At 47.7% G+C, this 23,135-nt stretch overlaps 11 protein-coding genes across 11 annotated transcripts; 6 read left to right on the top strand and 5 right to left on the bottom strand.

Annotated features, from left to right (window-relative positions):
- The first annotated feature begins 219 nt into the window (after window positions 1-219).
- Window positions 220-2,881, top strand: P153DRAFT_364337 (RING finger domain-containing protein). Its single transcript, XM_033667575.1, has 3 exons — window positions 220-641; window positions 691-860; window positions 934-2,881. The coding sequence occupies exons 1-3, from the start codon at window positions 393-395 to the stop codon at window positions 2,753-2,755; spliced, it is 2,241 nt and encodes a 746-aa protein (XP_033526244.1). The 5' UTR covers window positions 220-392; the 3' UTR covers window positions 2,756-2,881.
- Window positions 2,882-2,883: 2 nt separating this feature from the next.
- Window positions 2,884-4,555, bottom strand: P153DRAFT_310158 (DUF171-domain-containing protein). Its single transcript, XM_033664763.1, has 2 exons — window positions 4,369-4,555; window positions 2,884-4,320 (listed from the first exon to the last, which is right to left on the bottom strand). Exons 1-2 carry the CDS (start codon window positions 4,387-4,389, stop codon window positions 3,034-3,036), a joined length of 1,308 nt encoding a protein of 435 aa, XP_033526243.1. The 5' UTR covers window positions 4,390-4,555; the 3' UTR covers window positions 2,884-3,033.
- Window positions 4,556-4,745: 190 nt separating this feature from the next.
- P153DRAFT_394046 (uncharacterized protein) lies at window positions 4,746-5,444 on the top strand (the record flags this gene model as incomplete). The annotated part of the gene is made up of 2 exons (XM_033671287.1): window positions 4,746-4,759; window positions 4,811-5,444. 2 exons carry the CDS (start codon window positions 4,746-4,748, stop codon window positions 5,130-5,132), a joined length of 336 nt encoding a protein of 111 aa, XP_033526242.1. The 3' UTR covers window positions 5,133-5,444.
- Window positions 5,445-5,540: 96 nt separating this feature from the next.
- P153DRAFT_364334 (uncharacterized protein) lies at window positions 5,541-6,059 on the bottom strand (the record flags this gene model as incomplete). Its single annotated transcript, XM_033667574.1, has 1 exon — window positions 5,541-6,059. The coding sequence occupies exon 1, from the start codon at window positions 5,735-5,737 to the stop codon at window positions 5,543-5,545; it is 195 nt and encodes a 64-aa protein (XP_033526241.1). The 5' UTR covers window positions 5,738-6,059.
- A 52-nt stretch (window positions 6,060-6,111) lies between these two features.
- P153DRAFT_415141 (uncharacterized protein) lies at window positions 6,112-6,964 on the top strand. The gene is made up of 2 exons (XM_033672138.1): window positions 6,112-6,385; window positions 6,442-6,964. The coding sequence occupies exons 1-2, from the start codon at window positions 6,196-6,198 to the stop codon at window positions 6,714-6,716; spliced, it is 465 nt and encodes a 154-aa protein (XP_033526240.1). The 5' UTR covers window positions 6,112-6,195; the 3' UTR covers window positions 6,717-6,964.
- Window positions 6,965-7,474: 510 nt separating this feature from the next.
- P153DRAFT_382745 (uncharacterized protein) lies at window positions 7,475-7,825 on the top strand (the record flags this gene model as incomplete). The annotated part of the gene is made up of 1 exon (XM_033670177.1): window positions 7,475-7,825. The coding sequence occupies one exon, from the start codon at window positions 7,475-7,477 to the stop codon at window positions 7,823-7,825; it is 351 nt and encodes a 116-aa protein (XP_033526239.1).
- An 822-nt stretch (window positions 7,826-8,647) lies between these two features.
- P153DRAFT_382744 (uncharacterized protein) lies at window positions 8,648-9,784 on the top strand (the record flags this gene model as incomplete). Its single annotated transcript, XM_033670176.1, has 3 exons — window positions 8,648-9,358; window positions 9,436-9,479; window positions 9,538-9,784. 3 exons carry the CDS (start codon window positions 8,648-8,650, stop codon window positions 9,782-9,784), a joined length of 1,002 nt encoding a protein of 333 aa, XP_033526238.1.
- Window positions 9,785-10,107: 323 nt separating this feature from the next.
- On the bottom strand, window positions 10,108-11,090 carry P153DRAFT_179965 (uncharacterized protein). The gene has a single exon (XM_033662364.1). It carries the CDS (start codon window positions 10,965-10,967, stop codon window positions 10,362-10,364), a length of 606 nt encoding a protein of 201 aa, XP_033526237.1. The 5' UTR covers window positions 10,968-11,090; the 3' UTR covers window positions 10,108-10,361.
- A 5,066-nt stretch (window positions 11,091-16,156) lies between these two features.
- Window positions 16,157-17,322, top strand: P153DRAFT_334079 (uncharacterized protein). Its single transcript, XM_033665592.1, has 3 exons — window positions 16,157-16,406; window positions 16,457-16,544; window positions 16,607-17,322. The coding sequence occupies exons 1-3, from the start codon at window positions 16,386-16,388 to the stop codon at window positions 17,032-17,034; spliced, it is 537 nt and encodes a 178-aa protein (XP_033526236.1). The 5' UTR covers window positions 16,157-16,385; the 3' UTR covers window positions 17,035-17,322.
- Window positions 17,323-17,448: 126 nt separating this feature from the next.
- Window positions 17,449-19,161, bottom strand: P153DRAFT_420943 (alpha/beta-hydrolase; the record flags this gene model as incomplete). Its single annotated transcript, XM_033672272.1, has 2 exons — window positions 17,449-18,872; window positions 18,930-19,161. The coding sequence occupies 2 exons, from the start codon at window positions 19,159-19,161 to the stop codon at window positions 17,449-17,451; spliced, it is 1,656 nt and encodes a 551-aa protein (XP_033526235.1).
- Window positions 19,162-19,622: 461 nt separating this feature from the next.
- On the bottom strand, window positions 19,623-21,915 carry P153DRAFT_334074 (FAD binding domain-containing protein). The gene is made up of 4 exons (XM_033665591.1): window positions 21,563-21,915; window positions 21,118-21,504; window positions 20,720-21,067; window positions 19,623-20,665 (listed from the first exon to the last, which is right to left on the bottom strand). Exons 1-4 carry the CDS (start codon window positions 21,752-21,754, stop codon window positions 19,970-19,972), a joined length of 1,623 nt encoding a protein of 540 aa, XP_033526234.1. The 5' UTR covers window positions 21,755-21,915; the 3' UTR covers window positions 19,623-19,969.
- Between the last annotated feature and the right edge of the window lie 1,220 nt (window positions 21,916-23,135).

Below are 23,135 nucleotides of genomic sequence, written 5' to 3'. Positions count from 1 at the left end.
TCGAACAGCTTCCACTGTGACTACCACACCGGCTACTGCCTGGCTCACAAACGTCCACAATTACTCACTCCATCCCACCTTGCTTATTCACCTCTCACTCCATCAAGAGTCAGAGGCTGTGCGTGCCGGCGTAGAAGCTGCCGGAACTCAGCGCGCACGTGATCGCGGAGAGAAGCGTCATCCAGTACGAGACGCCACTCCGATGCAACTCTCCAAGTCCATCCCTCTGGGGGACCCAAACGCCTGCAAACCCAAGCAATCTAGTGTCTGCAGACTCCCTCTCCCGTTCGCTGCCTGACCTTCTCTCCCCACTCGCCATTGCACGACTGCAAGACTCATCGAGCCTGGACCCTTGTATCGTCATCAGCGCGTACCCTTGAGTGGGCGACACCATGTCCTCGAACCCGCCGCCCGTTGCCTCATCCTCCAAAGCCAACGTTTCTTCCGGACCCGCGTCGCCTGCCCAAAATCAGCCGCCTTCAATCTCCACCAGCAGCTTCTTTGGCCAGCCGCGGGGTACTTTGGGAACGGGGCCGTCGACTCGATCCGCGCCGGCGCCACGAAACAACCAGCAGAGCAAGAAGCAGCACAAGGGCTCGAAGCGCTTCCGACAGACCGACGAGGATGCCCTTGTCGAGTCGGTGAGTGGGCGACACACGTCAGAGGGAGTCCTGTCCGCTGACTGTCTAGCTCGCCATGCGTCCTTTCAACAATCGGAAGGGGCAGACGTCCATAACCCATCTTATGAACTTTAGCCTGCCGCCGCGCCCCCAGAATTATCACCAGTCGCAGGGCAGGAACTACCGGCGAAATCCTACCTGGGGCCTCGGCTCGGGCTATCACGCCACTGACAAGGCAAGGTGCGTTGTCGCAGTTCTTCACCATCCATGATGCGCTTCTTATCAGTGGAGCATCACGGCTGACAGGATGCAGATATGTACACGCCAACTACCGCTTCATTGTCGACCCGCGCGGCGACTACCGCGCGCAAAGCGTTGATGCTGATATCCACCTGGACTGGAATAATGTCTTGCAGATATTGGCGTCAACGGTGTCCCAGGAAGCTTCTTGTCCCATCTGTCTGGGAACTCCGGTAGCCCCTAGAATGGCCAAGTGCGGCCATATATTCTGCCTGCCATGTCTTATACGCTACATGCACTCGGAAGAAGACGGCAAGGCCCCTGAGAAGAGGGCGCGATCCAAGAAATGCCCATTGTGCTTCGATACTGTTTACACCTCTGAGACGAGGCCTGTGCGCTGGTACGAGGGACAGGAGGGTGCCCCTCCACGCGAAGGAGGTGATGTCGTCCTCCGCCTGGTAATGAGGCCAGCTGGAAGTACGCTGGCCATGCCTCGCGACGGTGCAGACGCCTTGGGTAAGGACGAGGACGTTCCCTGGAATTTCGCTGCTGAGGTCATGGACTACGCGCGAGTCATGCGAGGCGGGGAGAACTACATGCTCGAACAATACGACTCGGAGATTGAAGAGTTGGAGCGACAGGGCAAGGAAGACGAAGTCATGTTTGGAGAGGACAACATGCAGTGGATGAAGAAAGCGGTTCGCAACATTCAAGAGGCGAAAGAAAACCTCAAAGGGCTTGGGAACCCTCCCGAAATGCCTGCTAAACCAGCTGAGCCAAAGGCCAAGAAACCTCTGATTGTCTACCACGAGGATGGAAGTACTCCCGATATGTATACGGTGCAACACGCCGCTCGATCAGGCCACGATCTTACTTCGGCATCGACGGAACCTAGTACGGAGGCAGACGTCGGATCGTCGGATAGATCCAGCCTTGGTCAGGGGAAACAGCAAAGAACCATGTCTACGTCGTCCCACTCTTCGAGAGCAAGTCATGGCATTCAATCAACACTCGCTGAGATTCGACACCGGCAGCAACACGAGCATCACAATACACCGTCCGAGTACTACTTCTACCAGGCGCTCCTCCACTACTATCTATCACCATTAGACATCAGAATCCTGAAAGCTGCATTCGGCGACTTTTCTTCGCTCCCTTCCACTATCTTGCCCCGCGTTGAACGCGTTTCAACCGGCCACGTCGTCGACGATGAGCTACGGAGGCGCACAAAGTACCTAGCGCATCTGCCATATGGCTGTGAAGTAAACTTCCTCGAATGCGACTGGACAGACACAGTCGGGCCAGAAGTCCTCGAACGCTTCAAGCCCGAGATCGAAAAGAGACGAACAAAGTACCAAGAAAAAGAGACCAGGGAGGAGAAAGCCCGCCAGCGCGCAGAGAAGATGGAATATGCCGAGTTTGCCTCTGCGCGCAGGAAACGCCCCAGCATATCGGAGAGATTCTCCGCAAATGACTTCCAGCCCCTGGCTTCGAGCAGCGTGTCCGATGCTCCGCCCCCAGCAGATGGAGACAGCACGTCGACTTCACCCCCGTGGCCCACGCGTCGCGGCCAAGGCTTCGCGTCGCTCGCCTCGCCTTCAACAAGCCCATCGGCTGCGCGCACCGTCTGGGGCACGGCTGCTATATCCTCCACATCACCTAATCTCGGACCCCAGCTGGACCACGACGGCGACGACGGCTGGCTCCAGGGCTGGGAGAAGGATCTCCTGCAGGAAGAAGACTTGATTGCCCAGGCGCAGGCTATGTCGCTCGGTGAAGTAGGGGAGGGCGAGTCTTCGGCGGCGGCGGCGGCGAGGAAACAGGCCCCTGGTGGCAAGAAGAAGAAGAAACAGAAAATCACGCTTATGAGCACGAATGTGAGGCGGGGGGCGTGATGGGGGATGTGCGTGTAGATGGATGGATGGATGGATGATAGGGTGGTGGATTTGTGTTTTCGATAACTCACTGAGTAGCTTGGCGCGAAAGGTTGTTGTATGGAATGGAATGGAAATGATATGCTCTTGCGTCATGGAAAGTTGGTGCTGAGTGAATTGCGGATCGTATGGAATTGCCTCTTCCTTCTCAACCCACATACCCCCTATGCATCACCGTACACAGCAATCCCACCAGCCAAAATAACACGCCCTCGCCTCCCCATCCACCGCCAAACCTCCTACTCACCCCCATACATAGAATCCACATACGGCTTCAGCGCACAAAGCCCAAACTCCACCGCCTCCTCCGTCCGAATCGTCCGACTCCCCTGCCCAGGCACGAGATTAACCCACGCATCAAACAGCGTATGCGCCGTCGCCTTACCAAGCCCCTTCTCCACGAGCATTGCATCATTCGCAACCGCGGGCTCCAGTCCCGCCACGCCGCCAAACACGAGTAGTAGGTGCTTGAACTTCTGGGGCGCGGCGTGGTCCCCGCCCGGCAACACGGCGCGCACGTCGACGCCGCGCTCCGACGTGCCGATCGTGTAGTCGTAGCCGTCGGGAAATTCGCACTCGGAGAAGACGGCGCTGAGGGACGCGGCGCGGCGGACCGTGTAGCCCCAGTAGTAGCCTGCTTCTTGGCGTGGGAGGCTGGACTCGCAGGCTGTGGCTGCTAGGGATTCGCAGGCGGATTGCGAGAGGTGTGGCCAGGATGGTGGGGCGGAGGGGGTGGTGAAGCGGACGGTTGTGCGCATACCGGGTTCTATGGGGGCGGAGGCGGGGGCGGATACGCGGACGGGGTGGGGCAGGCCGCAGTGGACGTAGACGTGTTGCTGGGGTTCTGGGGCGGGGGTCTTTGTCTTTTTGGATTTGGATTTGGGGGTTGATGATGATGAAGGGGGGGCGGGGGCGGGACCGATGACGACGCCTTCGCGGTATCGACACCATTCGTGGCCGCGCAGATGGTGCGGCATATCCATGCTAGGCAGACAGCCGGCCCATTCGAGGTTCTTGTGCACTTGGAAGATACTCAGACTGGGATCCTCGTGGTTGTGTCTCAGGTGCGGCGGACACTCTGCAAACGACAGCACATGGTACAAGAACTGGTCTGGATTCTGCCACGGCTCGTCTTCCTCCAGGATGGAATCGAGCAGCTCCTGCTTTGTCTTCTTGCCCTTTGCTTTGCGCAGGTAGTTGGGCGAGATGTAGCTTGGGGCTGTGTTGCCCGGGTCGTCGTCGAATACGATGACTTCGTCGACGCAGAATACGGCTGCGGCGCGCGCTATGCGACCGACTTGCATGGTTTTGTGGTCGGGCTTTTTGGCGTTGAGGAGCCAGCTTCCTGGGAGGGCGATGCTTACGGTCCAGTCTCGCGCTTTGGTGGGCTTGAATAGGGCGGTTGGGCGGGAGGTGTCGACGTCGGCGTCTGGGGGCGCTGAGCTGCGGAGCTTCTTGGATGGGCTGCTGTTGTCGTCTTCTTCGTCGCCTTTTTTGTGGATGGCGACGGAGGAGAGTTTGCGCTTCTGGGTGGGGTTAGCTTTGTGATCTGCTTCATGATGCATGGTACTTGCCATATCCTGTACGCCCTTCATGCTGGGCGGTTCACGTCTTCGACTATGATTGCTCGTCTGTTGAGAGAGACGATATCCTCGTAGATGGATTAGTTCACTTTTGTAAACAACAACCCCAGCTTAAATAGCGATACAAATAAACAAACTACACGTGAGAGAAAGTGATACAAAGCAGATATCGACAAACCGCAAACCGACGCAGTGAGGTAAGAAAACTTCCGTCCGTGCGCACCCGTTACCCGTCCCTGCATTAGCGTCCCCCAGATCCCTGCACATCATCCACCATCCATCAGGCAACAACGCGCGCATCACATCGCATCACGTCCTCGCGATAACACACAGCAACAACACCAAACAGCCCACACCCACCCGCAAACATGTCTACACCAAAGTACATCCCCCCTGTTCCTCCCTATCTGCCACACGCACTAACACACCCCAGACAACCAACCCCAACATCCACAACATCCCCCCTCCTCACCTTCCTAGCCCTCTACCTAACAACGCTCTTCTCCCTCGACACCTGGGCCGCCGCGCGCAACTCGCCGCACCGCGCGCCCGGCTCGTCGTCCTTCTACCGGCCCGCGACCGTGGCGCCTGCGCCGGACAGTTATCAGGGGGGCATGCATGGGCGGGGAAACGCTGGGCCAAGGAGTGGCGGAGGGGGAGGTGCGCGGGGAGGGAGTGCGGATGTGGGACGTGTGGATACGAGGGCGCCGGTTAGGATGGGGGGGACGGCGGCGTGTGGTGCTTGTTTGACGTAGTGTGGTGGGGATAGCTGGAGGTGAATGGGTGGGAAGATTGATTATCTCGCTGTTGGGGTTTTGGGTTACTGGTGTTTGGCTGAGGACGTGTGTAGAAGTTGAGGGCAGTTGCATTGTGCGAGTATCTATGTTCACAATCGGCGTTATATTGATGTCTTGCGTCCTGTACTGATACATACGACCATAGGACGTTGAAAACAAGGCTTCCCGTTCGCTCAGCCCTATTTAAGCAACGTACCGGCGGACTAGTAGTAGCGAATCCCCGCTGTTGTATGTATATCTTTTTGCAAATTCATGCAAATCTATCTTTTTTTCTCGCGTGGACAGCCAAGACGCTAAGATCGATGGGGCTTAGCATCAGATCCCCGGATTGAGGGACGAGACGAGCACATGGACATCCGGGTGATCCTTCACTTTTTTATGCTCATTGTTGGATAGTTCCTGCCTCTAAATCCACTCACTTCGCGCCTGACACGTTGGCTGGGCACCTCGTTGGGCATAGAAGGTAGAATGGGTTGGGGTTTGCGCAATTGAATCTCTCGAGGGACCTGAAACTGGGGTTGATCTGGAGAATACGGAGGCGTTCTCGTGGCATGATAGTACATCATTCATGTCGTGGTATATGACTTCGGTCCCTCTTCTTTTTGGCGACGTGAGATGTAAGTTTTGCTGTGTTCTTCATCTTTGTTCTTCCTAGGCCGAATTTGGATCAAGACTCAACTCGTTGAGCATCACTGTTATACCTCACGCCTTCGATTTGGAATTTGTAGTTCCGCCTCCTCAGCTATTGTTATTCAATGCACAATAGTTGTTGAAACACGTACCTACGACATCTCTAAAATTACGTCTCTTCAGCCAAGCAGATGGCGGCTTGGTGTTTTCATATGCGGACCGAATGCCACGAGGAGATGGCCACACCCTGTTGACCTACAGAAAATCATCGAGGAACGGCCGAAGCGTCTATATATGTAACTCAGGGGGCTAAAGTCATTGTTGCATACCTGACTGCTGCCACTCTTTAAATCTCTCTACATCACAAAAATCACATCAAGCAGCAACCAAAATGCTCCCCCAACTCTTTGTTTCTTCTTGCCTTGCTCTAGCCAGTGTCTCGTCAGCATATATGTTGCCAAAGCGCCAGACAAGCGACGGGATCGCGATCACAGACTTTAACAAGAATGCTACGTCTACTAGTGGGATAGGAAACGTAGCGGCCGCAGGGACTCTAGCTCCCTTTGGCGAAGTTGGTGTTGGTACGAAAACCATATTATCGACACCCTCTTAAGCAATAGCTAATCCCAAGATGCAGGCTGCGGCATAAACTGGGCAAGCAACGTTTCCTACGGAGGAGGGCTTCAAGCTGGCTCCGACGTCTTTGGATTGGGTGGCGGCTACACCATCAAACCAGATTCCCTCGAGCTCGGTGCCGGAATTGGTGTCAACTCGGTGAACGCAAGCGCCAATATCCAGTTCTCTGGCACAAAGAACGGTTCTTTTGAGTTGACTTTTGAGAGCTCGAGCCCTATCATCTGCACACCTGGAACACAAGATGGGAAGTTCACTGTCAGATGTACATCGGTGTGAGGTTGCGATACTGCACGGGGTCGATAAGACCGTGCTTTAGTCTTGTTCAATTGTATCATATCTCGGCCATGCGGGCCTGGCGTTAGTTTAAACACATGTCTGGCGTTCCCTATATGCGAATAGGTCATGTATTCTCCACCATCATTACCTCGTCTGGTCAAAATGATAGCAGCCTTTTTGCCAAGTTAGAAGTAAGTCACAGCCAAATCTTGCAACTTCTTGACAACTACATACAAAAGGAATACAGAACCTGGGCGCCTCGATCAATACTGGTATGCGCCAGTTAGGTTTCTTTTCTAGCATTCATTCCTATACTTTTGCTTCGTTGTGTACTGGGAACAACACAGCTTACTTCCAACTTCGTTCTCAGTTGAGTGAGACCTACTAGAGCTCAATGTGTGCAAGCTTTCCTAACAGCTTGACAACTACAAGTTGTGTTATTGTAAAAGTTTCGCGCTTGAAATCATAGCCGTATACGCCTGACGCGAACTGTTGTAAACTTTCTTAGTCTGGTTCTGTAAAGAACCCCTGTTCTTCGAAGCCCAATCCGTCGCTGCTGTATTGAAGTCACTAGTGGCTATGAATCAAGCAGCAACTACTTCCCATGCAGCAATTGCACATTCGCTCATGCTCATGAGGATTATCATGAACAGAAGGTGCGACAGTGAGCACTGTCGAAACAAAACAATTGCTGCACCCGCCAATTCTGTTTTTCTCTTCTTTACCATACCTCACGAAAGCAAGCCACGTTCACTAAAATGTCTATCTTTACGTCTCTTCTTAGCTTCTTCTTGCTTTTCGTCCATCCGGACGCCCTCAAAGCCCTACTCGGCTTTCTTCTCGGAAACGTTGTCTGGACTACGGCGGAAACATTGCCCGGCCAGTGGGGCCACTTTGTCAAGTTCTTGGCCTGCGCCTTCGCCCTAGGCGTATACCACTGGCTGGCCGAGCCCTACAAGTCCTGGCACGAAACGTTTCGAGAGGATCAAAACCAACGCCAACTCATCCGCGCAAGTCAAGTCCAAGTTGATCCTGAGGCTCGGCCTCTCAACTTTCCGCGGATGCCCGACATGTTCGACATAACCTACAATCCTTGGACGCTCCCGTAGGGGACGTACAGGATCCCGTCAGCATGGTCAAACGGTTGGTGTTGGAGACAATGAGTAGGTGAGGGGTGAGGTCCCTGGTTGCCCGCGGCACCCTAACGGGGCGTGGGAGGTTGGGTGGTGGGCGGGCTTGGGCAAAAATCAGAAGCAATGCTTTTCGGTTTTATCTCAGCCTGCATATTTTTCCTTCACGGCTTCAGTCGATTGTGAGTAAGTTGGTGTCATTCTTGAATAATAGACGCTGACCCCACTTTAGTTTTGTTTTTCACCTTCGTCGCTTGGAGCTTATCAAGTGCCTATTCCTTGAAGCTCAATACAGCGTTGCTGTTTGAAGATCATCGAATTCTCGCTATTCGCAACTCAATAAGTCCTGCTCTCGAAACTCCGCAATTCCCTGTTACTCAAAGCTCAGCGATTTTCTGCAATTCAATCTCCTCAAGTCGCCGTCGTTGGAAGATGAAACGAACAAACACGACAAGCTTTCTCCGTCGCAATGTCATTCACTAAGCCGCAAGCTCACCGAAGGCGGACTAGACCTGGGAATTTTCACCCTGCTACCAGCATCAATTCTCGACCGGAGCACTTCCGACTTGACGTTCAATCGAATGTCTGGCTAGCATTACATCATTATTGAGATGAATCATCAGGTACCCATGGTTCGCGATTTCACTATCCATAAGCCGCTATCCAATCGCTAACCCAATGAGTCAGCAAAGAGATAAAAGCTGAAGAGCTGGCCTTACATACTGGTGCCTTTCTCAAGGACATACCATTAGGCTTACAACGCTTCGACTTACGAGTTTCGAAAGCAATCTCCATTTTACCATGTCTCGCAGACTATCCAAAATACCCACAAAGGCTCGCTTTGCCACACAATGCCTTCAATCACTCATATCGGTGGCAGTCTTTCAAATCCAACCTTCCAAGGACACCAACATTGCTATGCGGCTACTCTGGATAGCAATTCTTCCTATCACCACCGCGATTCTTCACATCATGGACGACATTGTCAACGGGCGCTTCGGGAAATGTACGGAAGCGTGTCTACCCCAATCTTACGCTGTACCGGTTTCGATGATGCTTGTTGCTCTTGGCCATCTCGCAATGTGGGCTCAAAGCTATTTCACCGTCGCTACCACCACCATAGATCGTGGCATAGATGCTCAAAGGTGCGCACTCCACTTCGCAATGGCATTCTTCATCCTCTCCGAATGTGAGTTCTACCGGCTCTATTGGATGGCGCACCGACGAGAAAGTCACTTCAATCTGAGCTCACTTTTCGATACTATCAGTCAAGCCAATCACGACCCGGACTTCGAAGAAAGCAGAGACTGTATATTTTATCACTTCACGATACCACATCCACCTCGAGACGGCTGGATGTCCAGACAAGGCTTCAAGTGGTGGGTGAAGGAGTTACTCTGTACAGCAATCTTTTATTTTGTGGGTATGGCATGTCTCAATTATCCCGTAAAGCGTCTGGCAAACCCCGACCCAGAGGGCGACAGCTTCCCGTTATCTAGCCAATTTCTGGAGGTGCTCTTCACTCCAAAACACCAAATCCTTCTCTGGCTGGACATTCAACTTCAGCGGCCAATTCGACTGTTTAACAGAATGCTGTTCTGGTCGATCGTGGAATGTATGGAAAGTGCTTGGAGTAAGTGGAACGGTACCGATACACAAGAAGAAAATTGACGCAATCCCTCAATCGATAGCGCGGGCTATACCCATACTGTCCATCGATTCTTTTCGTTTCGTCTCCGGAGTGACGAAATCGCTGACTCGGGGCTATCAACTTCGCGCCAGATCCACGCGAGTGAGGCAATCGGGGACTCAGGGCTGTCAGATCCGCCCCGGGAGAACCTCAGTCAACTGTTCGACGAGCACACAGTTCAAGCCGAGCGCGAGCTTTTGCTCTCACGGATCTCATGGCCAGTATGTCCCAGCGGAGAGGTTCTCTGATGGAGGTTTGGGACAGGATTATCTCTGAGCGCGAATCTTGCCGCGCCGAACTGGGTAGGATTCATGAACGTCTCGAGGGTGTCACCCAGATCATGGAGCAGAAGGGGAAGAAGCATGTTGAGAGTCACCACGACCACGAGGAACGTAGGTAGGAGCTCCTCAAGATCTCACTCTAGCTGAAGATCATGGCTAATAGCACCGACGGTCTCAAGAGCAAACTTGCCGCGTGAGACATCGAATAGCGCCAGCTCCTCCAAGGAAAACCTCAAACACGTCAGGAAGAGCACGCGGAGACGAAGAAGACGGAACGTTCTCCGTAGTGATGAGGCATTGTTGGGCAAAAGAAGATCACTGCTCTTGCGTGTCTACTCGACGAATTCTCAGTGAAGCTATGCCAGGTGTACATCAAACGGTTTACTTGGCTTGCCATCATGTTGTTGTCGCATGCCGAGGAGAATGTGAGGGAAATATACTGTCTAAGTGTTTGAACAACTTCGTTGGTCGTCTATATCGAGCGAAGTGGATGAAGTGAATCCGATATGCTAATCCTACGTAGTCGATGTCACAATTGTTCCCATCATGACTTCTTCGATGGCGGCATAACGTAAGAGTCAATGTAGTTCGGGACCCTTTGCGAAAATTTAACAATTTCCTCATCACTTACACCGAACTCCCACCCACCAGGCGGCCTTGCACCTGTCCCAGAAACACTTGCGATACACTCCTCGCTGGACATCTGCACCGTTGTTCCGTCAAGCCCATGAGTCCCATTACCCCCCGGTGCCTCAATTCCAGCAAGCAAATCAACGTCATTGCGGTAGTGATACATCGTGGTCCAGCTGAAACTTTCGACATCATTTTTCGGGTGGATGCGCCATGTGAGCCACACGATCGCACTTGCATTGCTAATCGGTTCAACTCTCACGCTGTCCGTGGTTATATCATTGCCGATGCCGGCGTCTTCCAAGAAGTTGTATGCCTGAAGCGTGGCGTCGGTGATGCCAGCGAAAGATTGATTGGTGGCGACGTTGCCGATGAAGAACGCGGTGTAGGGTTCGCGGTAGTAGGAAGCTATGTTTTCGGCGACCTTCTGGGGGGTCGAGCCGTTGCGGTACAAGTCGTAAATAGTGCCGTAGGAGGTGGCGAAGGCGTACGCTGTTGCGTAGATGCAACTTGAAATCATGATGGCGATGATGGAGTAATAGAGAAATTGTTGTGATTAGTAGGATCGTTGGAGACTAGGGAAAGAAAAATTGGAGATGTTTGGGCGGGCTCGAGAAGACTGGCAATTGATAAGATGAGCGAATTGCGAGGGACTTTGTACACTTTCATAAGTGACTCAAACTCTAACGACAAAACTTAGTCCAACTTCTAGAGCCAGGCCGTATTTCACCCCTTAATTGCACGGCCTAATAACCCTATCGGGCAAACTTGGCGTTTGAGGTTGGTAACACTTCCAAGAGACATACGAATAGCCAAGAGTGTAACGTACCATCAAGGGTTCAATAAGGAACTGTTCGTTAGGCTCGGAGGTTAAGTCTATGGATGCCGGTAAGCTATGCGCTGAATACCGAGCACACAATGTGGGCCAAGAGTAATCAAGCAAGTGTTTCTAACACTTGAACTGATGGTATTGACATATAGCTCATCCCGGACATCTCAAGCTTGGAAAAAAGCTTTTCGTGATGCACAGGCTTTATTTCCGGGCTTCGGTTTCGATGCAGATGAACACAGCTGTCAGCTGATTGATAGTAACTTTCCATAGCCCGTCGGAATCAGTCCGTCCGTGAATCAGTCCGGACTAGTTGGAAATCGGGGTGCCAAAGTCACCGTCCAAAACATCCGCAATGATACTGTGTATACGTAAAACTTGCTCAGCATCTCCAAGTGTATGTTGTGTCGAAATAATGCTCCTTAAGAACGACAGAAACAACAGCCCTCACACCCATAGCCGTTGAATGCCTTGACCAGCTCTTGCGCAATCCCCTAGACTGCAACTGCTCCTGTCTAACGATGGCTTCTTGTACTTGATGTTACAAGAGTGGCGAGGACTCATTATACGATCAGGTTGCGGAGATTTTCTTTCGTAGTAGCGGCTTGGTAGATATAAACTGTGTAAATGTGGCAGTGGAGTTCAACATTTTAGCACAAGGATAGGCCCTAAGACGGGCCGAAAAAGTACAAAGCAATACGCGGACTCGTCACCACGCTTCTAGACTGCTTACTGTGTAAGTACTCGTCTAGAGACATGTTCACATACGGTGACAGGCGTGCGCATCTCCGCGTCGGATAGATTCGAGTAGTGTAACGTCTAGCGGACCTTCATGCACCTGTGCTCGCTAGGATGAAGTCCCTATAGGGACGGTTCCTGTTCGATGTCTATTTGGTAGTGGCCTCGCGTTCACAGTTTTCAGTTCGTTTAATGCTCAAGTCATATTTCAGAGCTTTTTCGCATGTTGATTTAATGGCCTTTCAAGCAAAGACAGATTACAGTTCTAGACCATGTTCGCACTACGTTCGATCTTAGGCAGTGTATCAACCAACAGTGTATACCTCTTACCAACAGCAGTAAGAAGATCTGCCTTTTTGTAGCTCACAACGAGAGTGAAGCAACAAACAGACAAGAACATCTAATGTAAAGTCTAGAGCTTTTCTAAGCGCACAATTTTTCAGTCTATTGTATACTTTAGTCGTTGTTCTAGCTTCTTCTTGCATTATTCAACGTTAGGGTGGTAGGATATAGCGTTAGGGTATAGGCTTACTTAGACAATATCTCCATCCATGTATTGCAGGAAGTCAATAAAACGTTTTGTTTGAGATGGAAGATGTTTCTTTTAGCCCCTCTTCTTCCCTATTCTTCAACGCTATTCTTCCTAGGTCAGTAGCATTAGATAAGTTAAAAATCCAGTGAAGTCTTTTTTTTAACGTCTGCGTCACGCCTTACGCCTTGCACCGCATGCGTACATTGCAAATATGTACCGTAGAAATTGGGCTCAATGGATTAACGCTAGCTGGGATTATCAGGAACTATAGTCTAGTACAAATACTTAAATGCCTCGTCTAGCTAGGCTGTACACAAATAATTATTATTCTATTTAAATCCTAGCTTAATAGCTATACTAGAGCTCTTAAAATATACATTTTAAGCTTAAATTTAAAGTTAATATATATCTAACTTAAGTATTTCCTAATTTTTAAAGTATAATATAAACTTAGTTACGTAGTATAGCTTATATATACAGCTTAGCTGCTTAGTACTGTATAAAATGTAGCATTTAAATAGTAAGGTTATACCTATAATTAGAGCTATATTTTATAAGTCTTAAGTTTTAGCTAAGTATTTAAAAAAATACATATACAGCTAGTAAATTTATAAAGCTTAGTATTAAAAAGTAAATATAAGTAATAGTTATAAATACTATAAGGTAGGCTTTAAAATCCTCTTAATTCTTTACTAGTATAATAAGTAGTACTAAATTATAGCAGCGTTTAACCTAATTAAGTAATACTAAGTTACTAGCGTAGTACTAGAAACTTTAAGAACTTTAAACTTTAAAGTCTATTAAAATAATTTAAATAACTCTATAACCTTAATATCTATATCTATCTTAATATTTTAATTATACTATAATTCTTTCTAAGCTTTAATTACTACTTTATCTTCTCTCTTTCTTCTTATTCTGTACACTCTGCTAATTTAGGTAAGCTAAGAGAATTCCTAGTACTATTAATAATAATAGAATTTAATAGAATCTAACCTTTAGTATCCTTTACTAATAGTTACTCTATAAGCTAAGCTTTATTTATATAGCTACCTCTAGGTATAAGTCTACTCTTTATAACGCGCTTTAAATTAGGTACTAATATAGACTTATAACTCTTTTCTTACTAGGTAAGTATCTTACTTTTATCCTTTAGTAGTAAGTAAGTAAATATATTATTATTAAGCTCCTTAATTTTAATGTTAGCTAGGTTCTTTACTAAGTCCTTAGAGATCTTCTAACTAGTAAAGTCTACCTTATTAATAAAGTCTTTAATTTTAATTAAGTAGTTATTAGTACTAATAGAGCTAATAGTAATGCTAGTATAAATAAAAAAGTTCTTAATAAGCTATTTTTTTTACTTATTTAGGTTATTCTAGGTATTAGTAATAGCCCTTATTACTATAATCTAACATACTAAAATTATTATTTATTTTATTAAAGTTTCCTCTAAGGTTTTATTATCTATTATTAACTTAAGCTTCTTCTTTATTAATGCCTTAAAGGACTTATTTATACTAATATCTAGTAGTTAAAGTAGTCTAGTATATCTACCTAGTATTATTACTAGATAAATATATTTCTTCTAAAGTTTTACCTTTATAACTTCTATTTTATAGAAAGTAGTGTAGTCTATTATAAGTAAGCTGTTATATCTCTTTAATATATTAAATAGTTCTTTATCTAACTATTTAACTAAGAGTTTTTTATTATTATACGCGCTTAGGTTAACCTTAATAGTAATATAAAAGTCCTAATTAACTTACTTCTTCTTATTAAGCTTACTACTTACTATACTATAAAAGATAAGCTTTAGCTTAAGTCTTAGTATACTATTAGTAAATATATATAATACTAGAGTAGCTTAGTACTTAGCCTAGCTAGAGTTAGTAATATTTCTAGTAACTATATATTCTTTTTTAAGATAGTAAGTATACCTATTAAAGAACTTAAAAAGAATTAGTACTTTATCTATATTAATAATATTAGATAGCTAGAAGCGCTAGTAGTAGCTAATACTTATCTAGACTAGTAAGTTCTAGTAAATAAACTAAAGAAATTAATTTATAAATTTAAGGTAGTAAAGTAAGAGATACTAGCTAGCGTAAGTAAGTTATTACTAGGAGATATTCTATCTTTAAAGAAAGCTGTTAAACTAGCTATTTAAAAATTAAAACTATAGCTTCTACTTAAAGTTAGTAAATCCTGTTTTTTCTATATAATAATTATAATTATTAACTTACCTATTCTTATTAAGTTCCTAGCTATATAATGTTTTAAATATAATTTTCCTTTATTAATAGAACTAGTACTATAAAACTTTCTATTCTATTTACCTCTACTTAATAAACTATTAAAATAACTTAAGCTTAACCTTAGAATACCTTTTATAATTAGTTATTAGTACTATAATATAACTACCTCTACTTACTACTACTATTATATAGCGTATTACCTATATATTATAGGCAGTAGTTATTAGGATTTTAAACTAATTAGCAGCGTTAAAGAGTATTAGTAGTTTATACTAGCTATTATACTCTAATCTATTAAGGTACTACTGCTTTTATACCTTACTATTATAATAGTTCTTATCCTTAAGCTAATAGTATATAAAGTAGAAAATAACCTTAAGCTTCTATTAAATTATTTAGATAATATAAGTTCTTTTTACGTAGTTAGGTAACTTATATAGGGCCTACTTATTAAACGTCTTTTCTATTAACTTATTACTATACTGCTTATAGACCTTATTAGAATAGTTAGAGGTAAGGTTGCTAGTGTTAATATTAGTAAGAAGTATCTGCTTATAGCTTAGCTTAGGTAAGAGGCCTATTATATAGCTAGTTAAATATAATAAAGTTAGATAAGTTTAGAGAGCTTTATACATATAGGATTAAGAACTAATTAAGAGACTAGGCTAACAAAATTTTTAGTAGATTCTAATATTAGCTTAAGTGCTACTTAGGGGTATTTATTAGAGCGTCTATTTAGTATAGCTGCCCCCCTAGCTAGCGTTAATCCATTGAGCCCAATTTCTACGGTAAGCAGTGCGATAAAACGTCGCGTTCCAAGCTATAGACACGGATCTAGAGGAGCAAGGAACAGGATCAGGATTTGAAATCAGCACGATGACGTTCGGCTTGCATAACACAAGATGAAGTTGTGGACTTGAGATCCGCGGCGTATCGTAAAACTACTGCTCTTTCGAATACTGCTAGACAAGGGTTTTCAAAAGCTATAGCTAGTGCAGAAAGTTAAATGCCTCGTTTGACCTACTTACCCACTTACAGCGCAGTAACTAAGGGCCAGATAAGCCCAGAGTCACGTGCTCATAATTTCTCTCATCAGTAGCACCACCTCGTCAAAAAAAGCTAGACAGTTTTAAGTTTATCACTACCCTGCGCAGTAGTTATCCATTTCAAAACTGTCTAGCTTTTTTCAACGGGGTAGTGGTAGGAGGCTATGCCAGCAGAACTTTTAGTAGATTCTGATGTTGGCCTAAGTGCCACACTAGGGTGTTTATTGGAGCGTTTATTTAGCTCACCCGTCACCCTTGCTTAGCAGTATTCGAAAGAGCAGGTGTTTTACAGTATGTGACGTGGGGGAGCTACAGCGCCAGTCCAGATGCGACTGCGGGACGACGGGACGATCGGGATAATCGGACATACCACCTAGCATCTGCCCCGCAAAACAAATCCAGCTCATGTACTGCGAAAGATGACGTCGATTGCTATTGTTCAAAAGTAAACAACAACAGCGGAATCTCGTTGTTCGTATAAATCAACCTGTACATCTGTTGTTTCATACTCAAGTTCGGAAATTGACCACTGACCATCATGCCTTCTATCAATTCAGCTGTAAGCGTACACGCCGCTCCTGCAGTGCGGTGATAGCTAACATCCAGCAGGTGTTCCATGCCTATGCCTATGGCACGGCATTTTGGTACGGTCTACGTGGTGGATGCCGCATATATGACCCTGTCATGGTCGTAGGCTGTAAGTCTTTCTTCCCATTCCTGCTCTCATCGATACATATAGGAATTGACTTTCGCAAACAGGGTTCCGTCCACCATCGCAAGCCAAGCTCGCCCCGAATGACCTCGAGATCTACAACGTTTTCAACGATGGCTGGTGTCTCATCACCCTAGCCCTAATTCTGGTCTCGTTCACCAATGCTGTGCCCTTCTCCTCGTCATCCTCGAAAGCGATCCATTCAGCAGACGCACCGAAAGCTCTTCGTGCTTCATACGCCAGCGATACTCTCTCTTACGCAAAAGCTGTAGTAGCTGCAACAGTGTTCCATCACATCACAACCGGCTTTGGCGCGTATCAGCACTACAAGCTCGACAGCCACTACAACACTTCAATGGGAATCGGCGTCTGGGGCAATGTGTGGTTGACCTTGTCGGGTCTTGTAACACTTGTAGCATTGCAGTCGGATGCGGGTGATCGACCAGTTGAAGAGATTACGAAGAAGGTCAAATGAGAGGCGGTAGATCTTGGACGGCCTTGATGTCACTCCACAATGGAGCCAAGGAGGGGTCAGGGAGACGACTACCACTGGCATTGATCGAGTGTACGAACATGACACAGGCCTAGGTACGAGTATGGATACCATGGTTGCGGAACGAGTTTATCAAAACACGTAAAGTGTGAGTTTGATAGGACATCGTCTTTCACAATCGGGTTATAGTCTAGGTAGTGGAATAGGCTGCTCTATACCTGTTAGAAGAATAGAGCTGTAATCAGTGCCTTGCATCAATGGCAAGAGAGCTCTATGCATACCTGGTTACGGTAACCACTTCTGTGCATGATCTCCGTTTTCCAGTCATGTTTTAACGCCGTACACTGGGAATTTTCCTCCTTTGGAATCGAACAATGTTCCTCCCCAGCTTCCTGACTACTCGCCCTTCATCAAAAACCGCCGACATACATCAACCCATAACACATCACGTCCGGCTTCACCCGCCACCCGGTCAGCTAGGTCGAATAGCCTTTGACGCCTTTTTTCATGGTTTTCAAGATATCGTTTACTTTCCACCTCCTCAACACCATGCTCATCCACGAGCAAAGCCTTGCGTTCTCTGCCAGCCATATATCTCGCACACGGCGGTGTCCCCTTGATCGCGAAGTCCAGGATCCTGTCACGCCACTCTGAAACCACAGGTGTGTATGTTTCTGGTAAACGATCTTCATGAACGCCACCAAGTAATGTTACAATGTCGAACGTGTGCGTTGCGAAAGCGCCTTGATCACGGATAGGCCCAGGGAACGGATTGGGAAGGTCGAAGACCTGGAAATATGTGTTTTCGACCAAGTCGCCTTCAGCGACGCTCAATGCCGCAGCGAAGAACCCAATGTCGCTTTCGAACAGACAAATACGTTGTAGGGCATCGGGATCATCGTTATGGCTTGTCAATCCGTATATTTCGCACAACTCTTTCCCGCTCTTTGCGCCTAGAACGTCCTCCGCGATGTGTGCAAAGCTCTTGGCGTGCTCTTTACGGCTCTTGTCTTTGCTCATCATGTTGTACGATATCCCACCGTCGTAGGTAGTGGATCCGACAATCTGCGCCTCAACAGGCTTCGCCCACTTCTGCCAGTCTTCCGGAGCCAATTTGCCCTTTTTCGTCAACTCCATAGTCGGCCGCTCAACGGGAAAGAATGTACTGTTCGCGCAAGGTAATCCAACCCAAGCCAGCTCCCTAATCTTGCCCACGTCGATATCAATCATTTCTCTGGCCACTTCCCCTGGAACTCTATCCCCACCGTCATCGTTCTTCACACGGATGCCCAGCTTCTCGGCCTGCTCGGAAAAGTTCGCCCCATGTTCCTCATGCGTCATGCTCGGCATTGTGACCGGCGTTCCAGAAAACATGATCGCGCGTTTGAACAGCGGTTTCCGCATCGTCTTTACGGATATACTCTCTCCACCGGCACTTTGTCCTATTACAGTCACATTTCCAACATCACCGCCGAAATCTTCGATGTTTTCGCGCAACCAGTCGAAAGCAAGGTCCTGATCGTGTAGTCCATTGTTCTCTGGTGCGAGATTCCCTGCGCCAGGACAATGCAGGAAACCAAGCGCACCGAGACGGTAGTTGATCCCTACAAAGACGACTGGTGTTTCTCGCTGGATGGCATGACGCATCAGATTCGTTGCATCGTAGTATGGTCTCTTTGCAGATCCGAGAAAAAACGCACCACCATGGATGAATACGAGGACTGGTAGTTTTGCATCGCGACGCAAGTTTTGGTCGCTATCGAGACAAGCTTGGGGTAGAGTGATGGACACGTTCAGACAGTTTTCTGATTGTTCTTCGTCTTCGGGCAGATTGTCCGTTGGGAGGGGGATGTTGGATGCATCGGATTTCACGCTACCCCATGGCTGGATGCTGGATGGCCCGGGGGCTGTTGCATCAAAAACGCCGTTTTTATATCTCTTTTTTAATTCACTTGGTGCGGAAGCAAAGTCCTGCAGAAGCTCTGAACGCGCGAATCGTTGGGATATGGTTCCGTATGGCAGGCCTGAGATTTTGACAAGCGGATGGCTGGAATCGAGGAGGCACTTTATAGAGCCGAGTCTGGCGTGCTTGAGGGTTATGTCACTCATTTTTTATGTAGGATTGGAATTTTATGTTGGGTAAGTTGTGTTGTTGTAGCCTTTGTAGCATTGATGAGTCTTGACGTCAGGTAGTTCCAGCTCAAGAATCTATGAGCGCATGATTTTGCTGGGCACACCAATCTCGTAAAAAGGCGCTATAGTACGGAGTAAGGATATGTTATGATTATTCTCAGATGTGAAGTTACTCTAAGTTCCATAGTAGGAGATAGTGCACCTTACCATACCCATCTTTTCCACAAGAAGTTTGCTATTTTGGCCTGTTTATACATGTCAACTGCTGAAACCAAATAGCTGGTTTTTATTCTGAAATGACTTTCTCAATCCTAGCCTTCTATATTAATAGCCGCTCTGGTACCATGAAGCTTGTGATGGGCTTTTTACACACCGAGGCTGACACTACCATAGGATATTTTGTCCAGTGCTTAGTAACATGGTCTTTTAATCCATCTCCCTGGCAATGGTGTTTGGAGTCACACCGTCTTAGGCGCAATGACAGCTACTGCGTCCACTCTGGAAGACGCGACATTATGGCCGTAGGGCCTGTGTGAGGATAACGTTCATGACTTCCAACACCATGCATGTATCTACCTGGACGAACTTAGTCTCAGCCGTTGATGGCAAGATAATGCATACAGAGCCGGCGTAAGGCTGCTTTTGAGCCTCCATTCGAGCAAACTATAACGAAGATCTACGATGTGTGCGCATGGGATCAGGGACGTGGTGGTTGGCACTGTTGGGGATCGCGAATACATCCAATCATGCTATAAAATGCTGGGATTACACAAAAGAACCTTTGCTAAGGCGTATCTGGGTTCGGTGCTCCCTTAATCAACTTGAAGCCACCAGGTTGAAGGTACTGAAAGACCTGTGTTGGGTCATATCTCTTCGAGATACTGATTAACCTCTGCTTGTTAGCTGCTCCATAGCTGCCAATCGGATCTTGATACTCGGATGCGTAGTTCAGGTAGACAAAGTCGTTGCCAAGATTCCGTCTCTTCGCCTCGGCTTCCACAAGTTTGATAATATTGAAGATGACCTCGTGGAATCTAGGCTCGTCCTCCTTTTTGTTCCAGGCAGCATTGAAGTTCAGGATGAAATACGGGCCATTCTTCGGGTCGAGACCTAGAGCATTACCTCCGTGCTTCTGCATAGCCGTCAATGCACCTTCAGTGATGGGCTGAACGGCCATGATGAGAAGAATCTTCTCGACGTCTGCGATGGTCGTTTCCTGTTCGTAGAAGGTGTCGATGATGAATTGGAGCAGTTGTCTGTCCATTTTCAGGCTAACACCCCACCATGTCTGGTAAGCGCCAGGCGCGGGAGACCCCTCGTTGAGAAGGGTGGCCATTCCCGACATTGTTCGAAGGCCAGTGGTGTCATCGATAGCGGTGATGTTGTTCCAGCTGTCGAAGACTGACGCGTTGGCAACTGGTTTTGCGTAGTGTAAGTTGGCGAAGGCGACCTTCCCGATGCCAGGAGCACTGGCGAAAGTCTATGCAATGTCAGCTTGATCTATATGTAAATTAACTGTCTGAGGCGAACATACAACAATCTGGGCAGCATCAACATCCTTAGACGATCCCGTGACGGTGAACTGGTAGATTGCGTCAAGAACATTTGGGAAAGAGTTTTCCAGATAAACCCGCTGACCTCCCCACATCTGACCTAGGGGGAAGGCGGCCAGCTTGAAATTGGTCACAATTCCAAAATTGTTACCTCCTCCTCTCAAGGCCCAATACAGGTCAGCATAGGATGTCGGACTGGCATTGATGGCGAGGCCCGAGGCAGTAACAAGATCAAAGCTTGCCACGTTATCACAGGCCCAACCAAGCTTATTCGAGAAATGCGAGATGCCTCCTCCAAGGATGAGTCCAGGTACACCAACAGGGGCCATCTTCTCTGGGGTCAGCGAAAGATTGGGACGAAGTATGTGCGTGAACTTACTCGTCCTCCTACCACACTAAGACCGTCCTTCTCAACAGCAGTGTAGACGTCGACCCATCGGAGGCCAGGGCCGATGTCGACAGTCTGTTTGTTGGAAGATACCTTGACTTGGTTGAAGTTCTCCATAGAGATAGTGATACCGTCTTCGATACTAGATGCACCGGCCCATGCCGCATGGCCACCACCTTTCACAGCGAATGGACATTGGTATAGTCGCGCAATCAATATCAATGTTGAGACGTCTACGGTTTTTGCGGGCTTGAACACGCACGATGGGTTCAGTAAGCCTTGCTGAGCAGACCAGTATGCTCCAGTGAAGGACTCGTACGCAGGTTCTCCATCAGACAACACTTGATCGTGGCCGAACAGAATTGTCAAAGAAGTACACTGAATTCGTTGTCAGCCCACTCGATCTCAATCGTTTCGCGTGATAAGTTGGACTTACAGCAAACGAGCATGGTGTAAACGAGGACTTCTTACTCAGTGCGGGTGCCTCAGGTAGTATTGAGACGTCGACGCCAATGTCTTCGAGTGCCGCTGTCACGTTGAAGTCCTGCGGCTCGAAAATGGTGCCACTGGCTTGAGCTGCCACACTCGCCGCAAGGGCTGGTACTGAAATAATATGCGCGACCCTCATTGTTGGATCCTGCCGAGACAAAAGATGCAGAAGGTGGCTAAACAACTAAAACCGCGGTGCCTGTCGCGTCTTTTAGAGGAGCGTGCAGAGGATCGAGACACTAAACCTTCCGTGCTCCAGCGCTCCTCGTCACAACGACCATGACTCTGGGTCAGCACCCATGAGACTGCGGTAGGAAATTGCAGCGAAACCTGTTCGGACATGCATGGCAATTTCATTGGATTTCATGGCGGCTCGGTCGCCTCGTGAGGGACAAAGACAGGTTAAGGACTTTCTAGAACGGGATTAGCGTATTATTACCGTAGCCCCACCGGCTCGGCTGTGGACGGGAACCAAGTTCGATCCCGTTTCCCGATGATTAACCCAACACTAACTTCCGTAACGTTATACAGAAGGTGGTCGAAGGCCGCTGGTCATATTATGAATGTGGTGACAAAACGCTTCACAACAATTTCTTTCTGTCTACGACTGTTGAGTCTGAACGGATTGAAACCAAGGTTGGGATTACAGAGTTGTTGCTGGCAAACGTGTTGAAGGTGAATTTCGAGACAATTCCATTCCTGGAAAAGTTGGGTTTGCTACCGGACTCACTTCCCTAACAAGATCGCATGATATCGAACGATTCTACAGCTCTGGCACAGGTGATATCTGACATCCTGTAGAATCCTGTAGGATCTTGGTTAACCAGCTACTCCAACGAACCACAATTTTCAGCGGGCTGGTGTGGTGTTGGTTTACTGCGCCGCATCCGAATAAGTGTTAGCGTTGACCCATTCACGCAGGTTCTCCTGGTATTGTTGATGAATGTTGTTAGCAAGTGACAGTGGAGCGGTCGGCACCTCAGCAATTCTGTGCAACAAGATGATATTGAGTTGGAATCTTGGGATCTGCCTGCAAGATAAACCCCGTATGTATGGTCAATAGACGTGAGTTCACTCAGCTCTGCGTCCTTGGTGATAGTGACTCCACCAGTAACGTTTTGCTGCGCATATCTACTTGGAGATTGTTGCAGATCACCCTGTTCCTTTTGGTAGAAACTGACAGGCGTCGAAATGAGGCTTTCCGCCCGCCCTGATCCCACAACATGTCACTCGCCACAATCACATTGGCGTCAAAGACAATAGTTCTGAATATTTAACCCTGAAAGCAGCGCAGAATTACTTTACATAGCTGATAGAATGTAACAAACAACACGCTAATCTCTTATCACATCTCTGTGTCTTCATTTACCTCCGCATGAGGGTTGCGCAGTAACACAAAGGGGTCTGTGCCTGGGTGAGAAGGATAAGAATTCTTCGGGTTATGCTGTAGCGCTCTATCAAGTGTTATCATTTGTGTTTCAAAGACGAAAACCCACGCCGTAAATAGTCGGCCGTCTTCC

Source organism: Dothidotthia symphoricarpi (assembly GCF_010015815.1).
Source record: "Dothidotthia symphoricarpi CBS 119687 unplaced genomic scaffold P153scaffold_5, whole genome shotgun sequence".
NCBI classification, from domain to species: domain Eukaryota; kingdom Fungi; phylum Ascomycota; class Dothideomycetes; order Pleosporales; family Dothidotthiaceae; genus Dothidotthia; species Dothidotthia symphoricarpi.
Note: the sequence above shows the minus strand (reverse complement) of the source record. Positions and strands in the feature narration are given on the sequence as shown.

Coding starts and splice junctions, on each gene's coding strand:
- P153DRAFT_334079 (XM_033665592.1), top strand. CDS start 16,386: ATGCCTTCTATCAATTCAGCT. Junction 16,407..16,456: donor TGCCTTCTATCAATTCAGCT/GTAAGCGTACAC, acceptor AACATCCAGCAG/GTGTTCCATGCCTATGCCTA. Junction 16,545..16,606: donor CCCTGTCATGGTCGTAGGCT/GTAAGTCTTTCT, acceptor TTTCGCAAACAG/GGTTCCGTCCACCATCGCAA.
- P153DRAFT_334074 (XM_033665591.1), bottom strand. CDS start 21,754: ATGAGGGTCGCGCATATTATTTCAGTACCAGCCCTTGCGGCGAGTGTG. Junction 21,068..21,117: donor TTAGTGTGGTAGGAGGACGA/GTAAGTTCACGC, acceptor ACCCCAGAGAAG/ATGGCCCCTGTTGGTGTACC. Junction 20,666..20,719: donor TTGATGCTGCCCAGATTGTT/GTATGTTCGCCT, acceptor GACATTGCATAG/ACTTTCGCCAGTGCTCCTGG.
- P153DRAFT_310158 (XM_033664763.1), bottom strand. CDS start 4,389: ATGAAGGGCGTACAGGATATG. Junction 4,321..4,368: donor TGAAGGGCGTACAGGATATG/GCAAGTACCATG, acceptor AACCCCACCCAG/AAGCGCAAACTCTCCTCCGT.
- P153DRAFT_364337 (XM_033667575.1), top strand. CDS start 393: ATGTCCTCGAACCCGCCGCCCGTTGCCTCATCCTCCAAAGCCAACGTT. Junction 642..690: donor AGGATGCCCTTGTCGAGTCG/GTGAGTGGGCGA, acceptor CTGACTGTCTAG/CTCGCCATGCGTCCTTTCAA. Junction 861..933: donor CACGCCACTGACAAGGCAAG/GTGCGTTGTCGC, acceptor GACAGGATGCAG/ATATGTACACGCCAACTACC.
- P153DRAFT_415141 (XM_033672138.1), top strand. CDS start 6,196: ATGCTCCCCCAACTCTTTGTTTCTTCTTGCCTTGCTCTAGCCAGTGTC. Junction 6,386..6,441: donor CTTTGGCGAAGTTGGTGTTG/GTACGAAAACCA, acceptor CCCAAGATGCAG/GCTGCGGCATAAACTGGGCA.
- P153DRAFT_179965 (XM_033662364.1), bottom strand. CDS start 10,967: ATGATTTCAAGTTGCATCTACGCAACAGCGTACGCCTTCGCCACCTCC.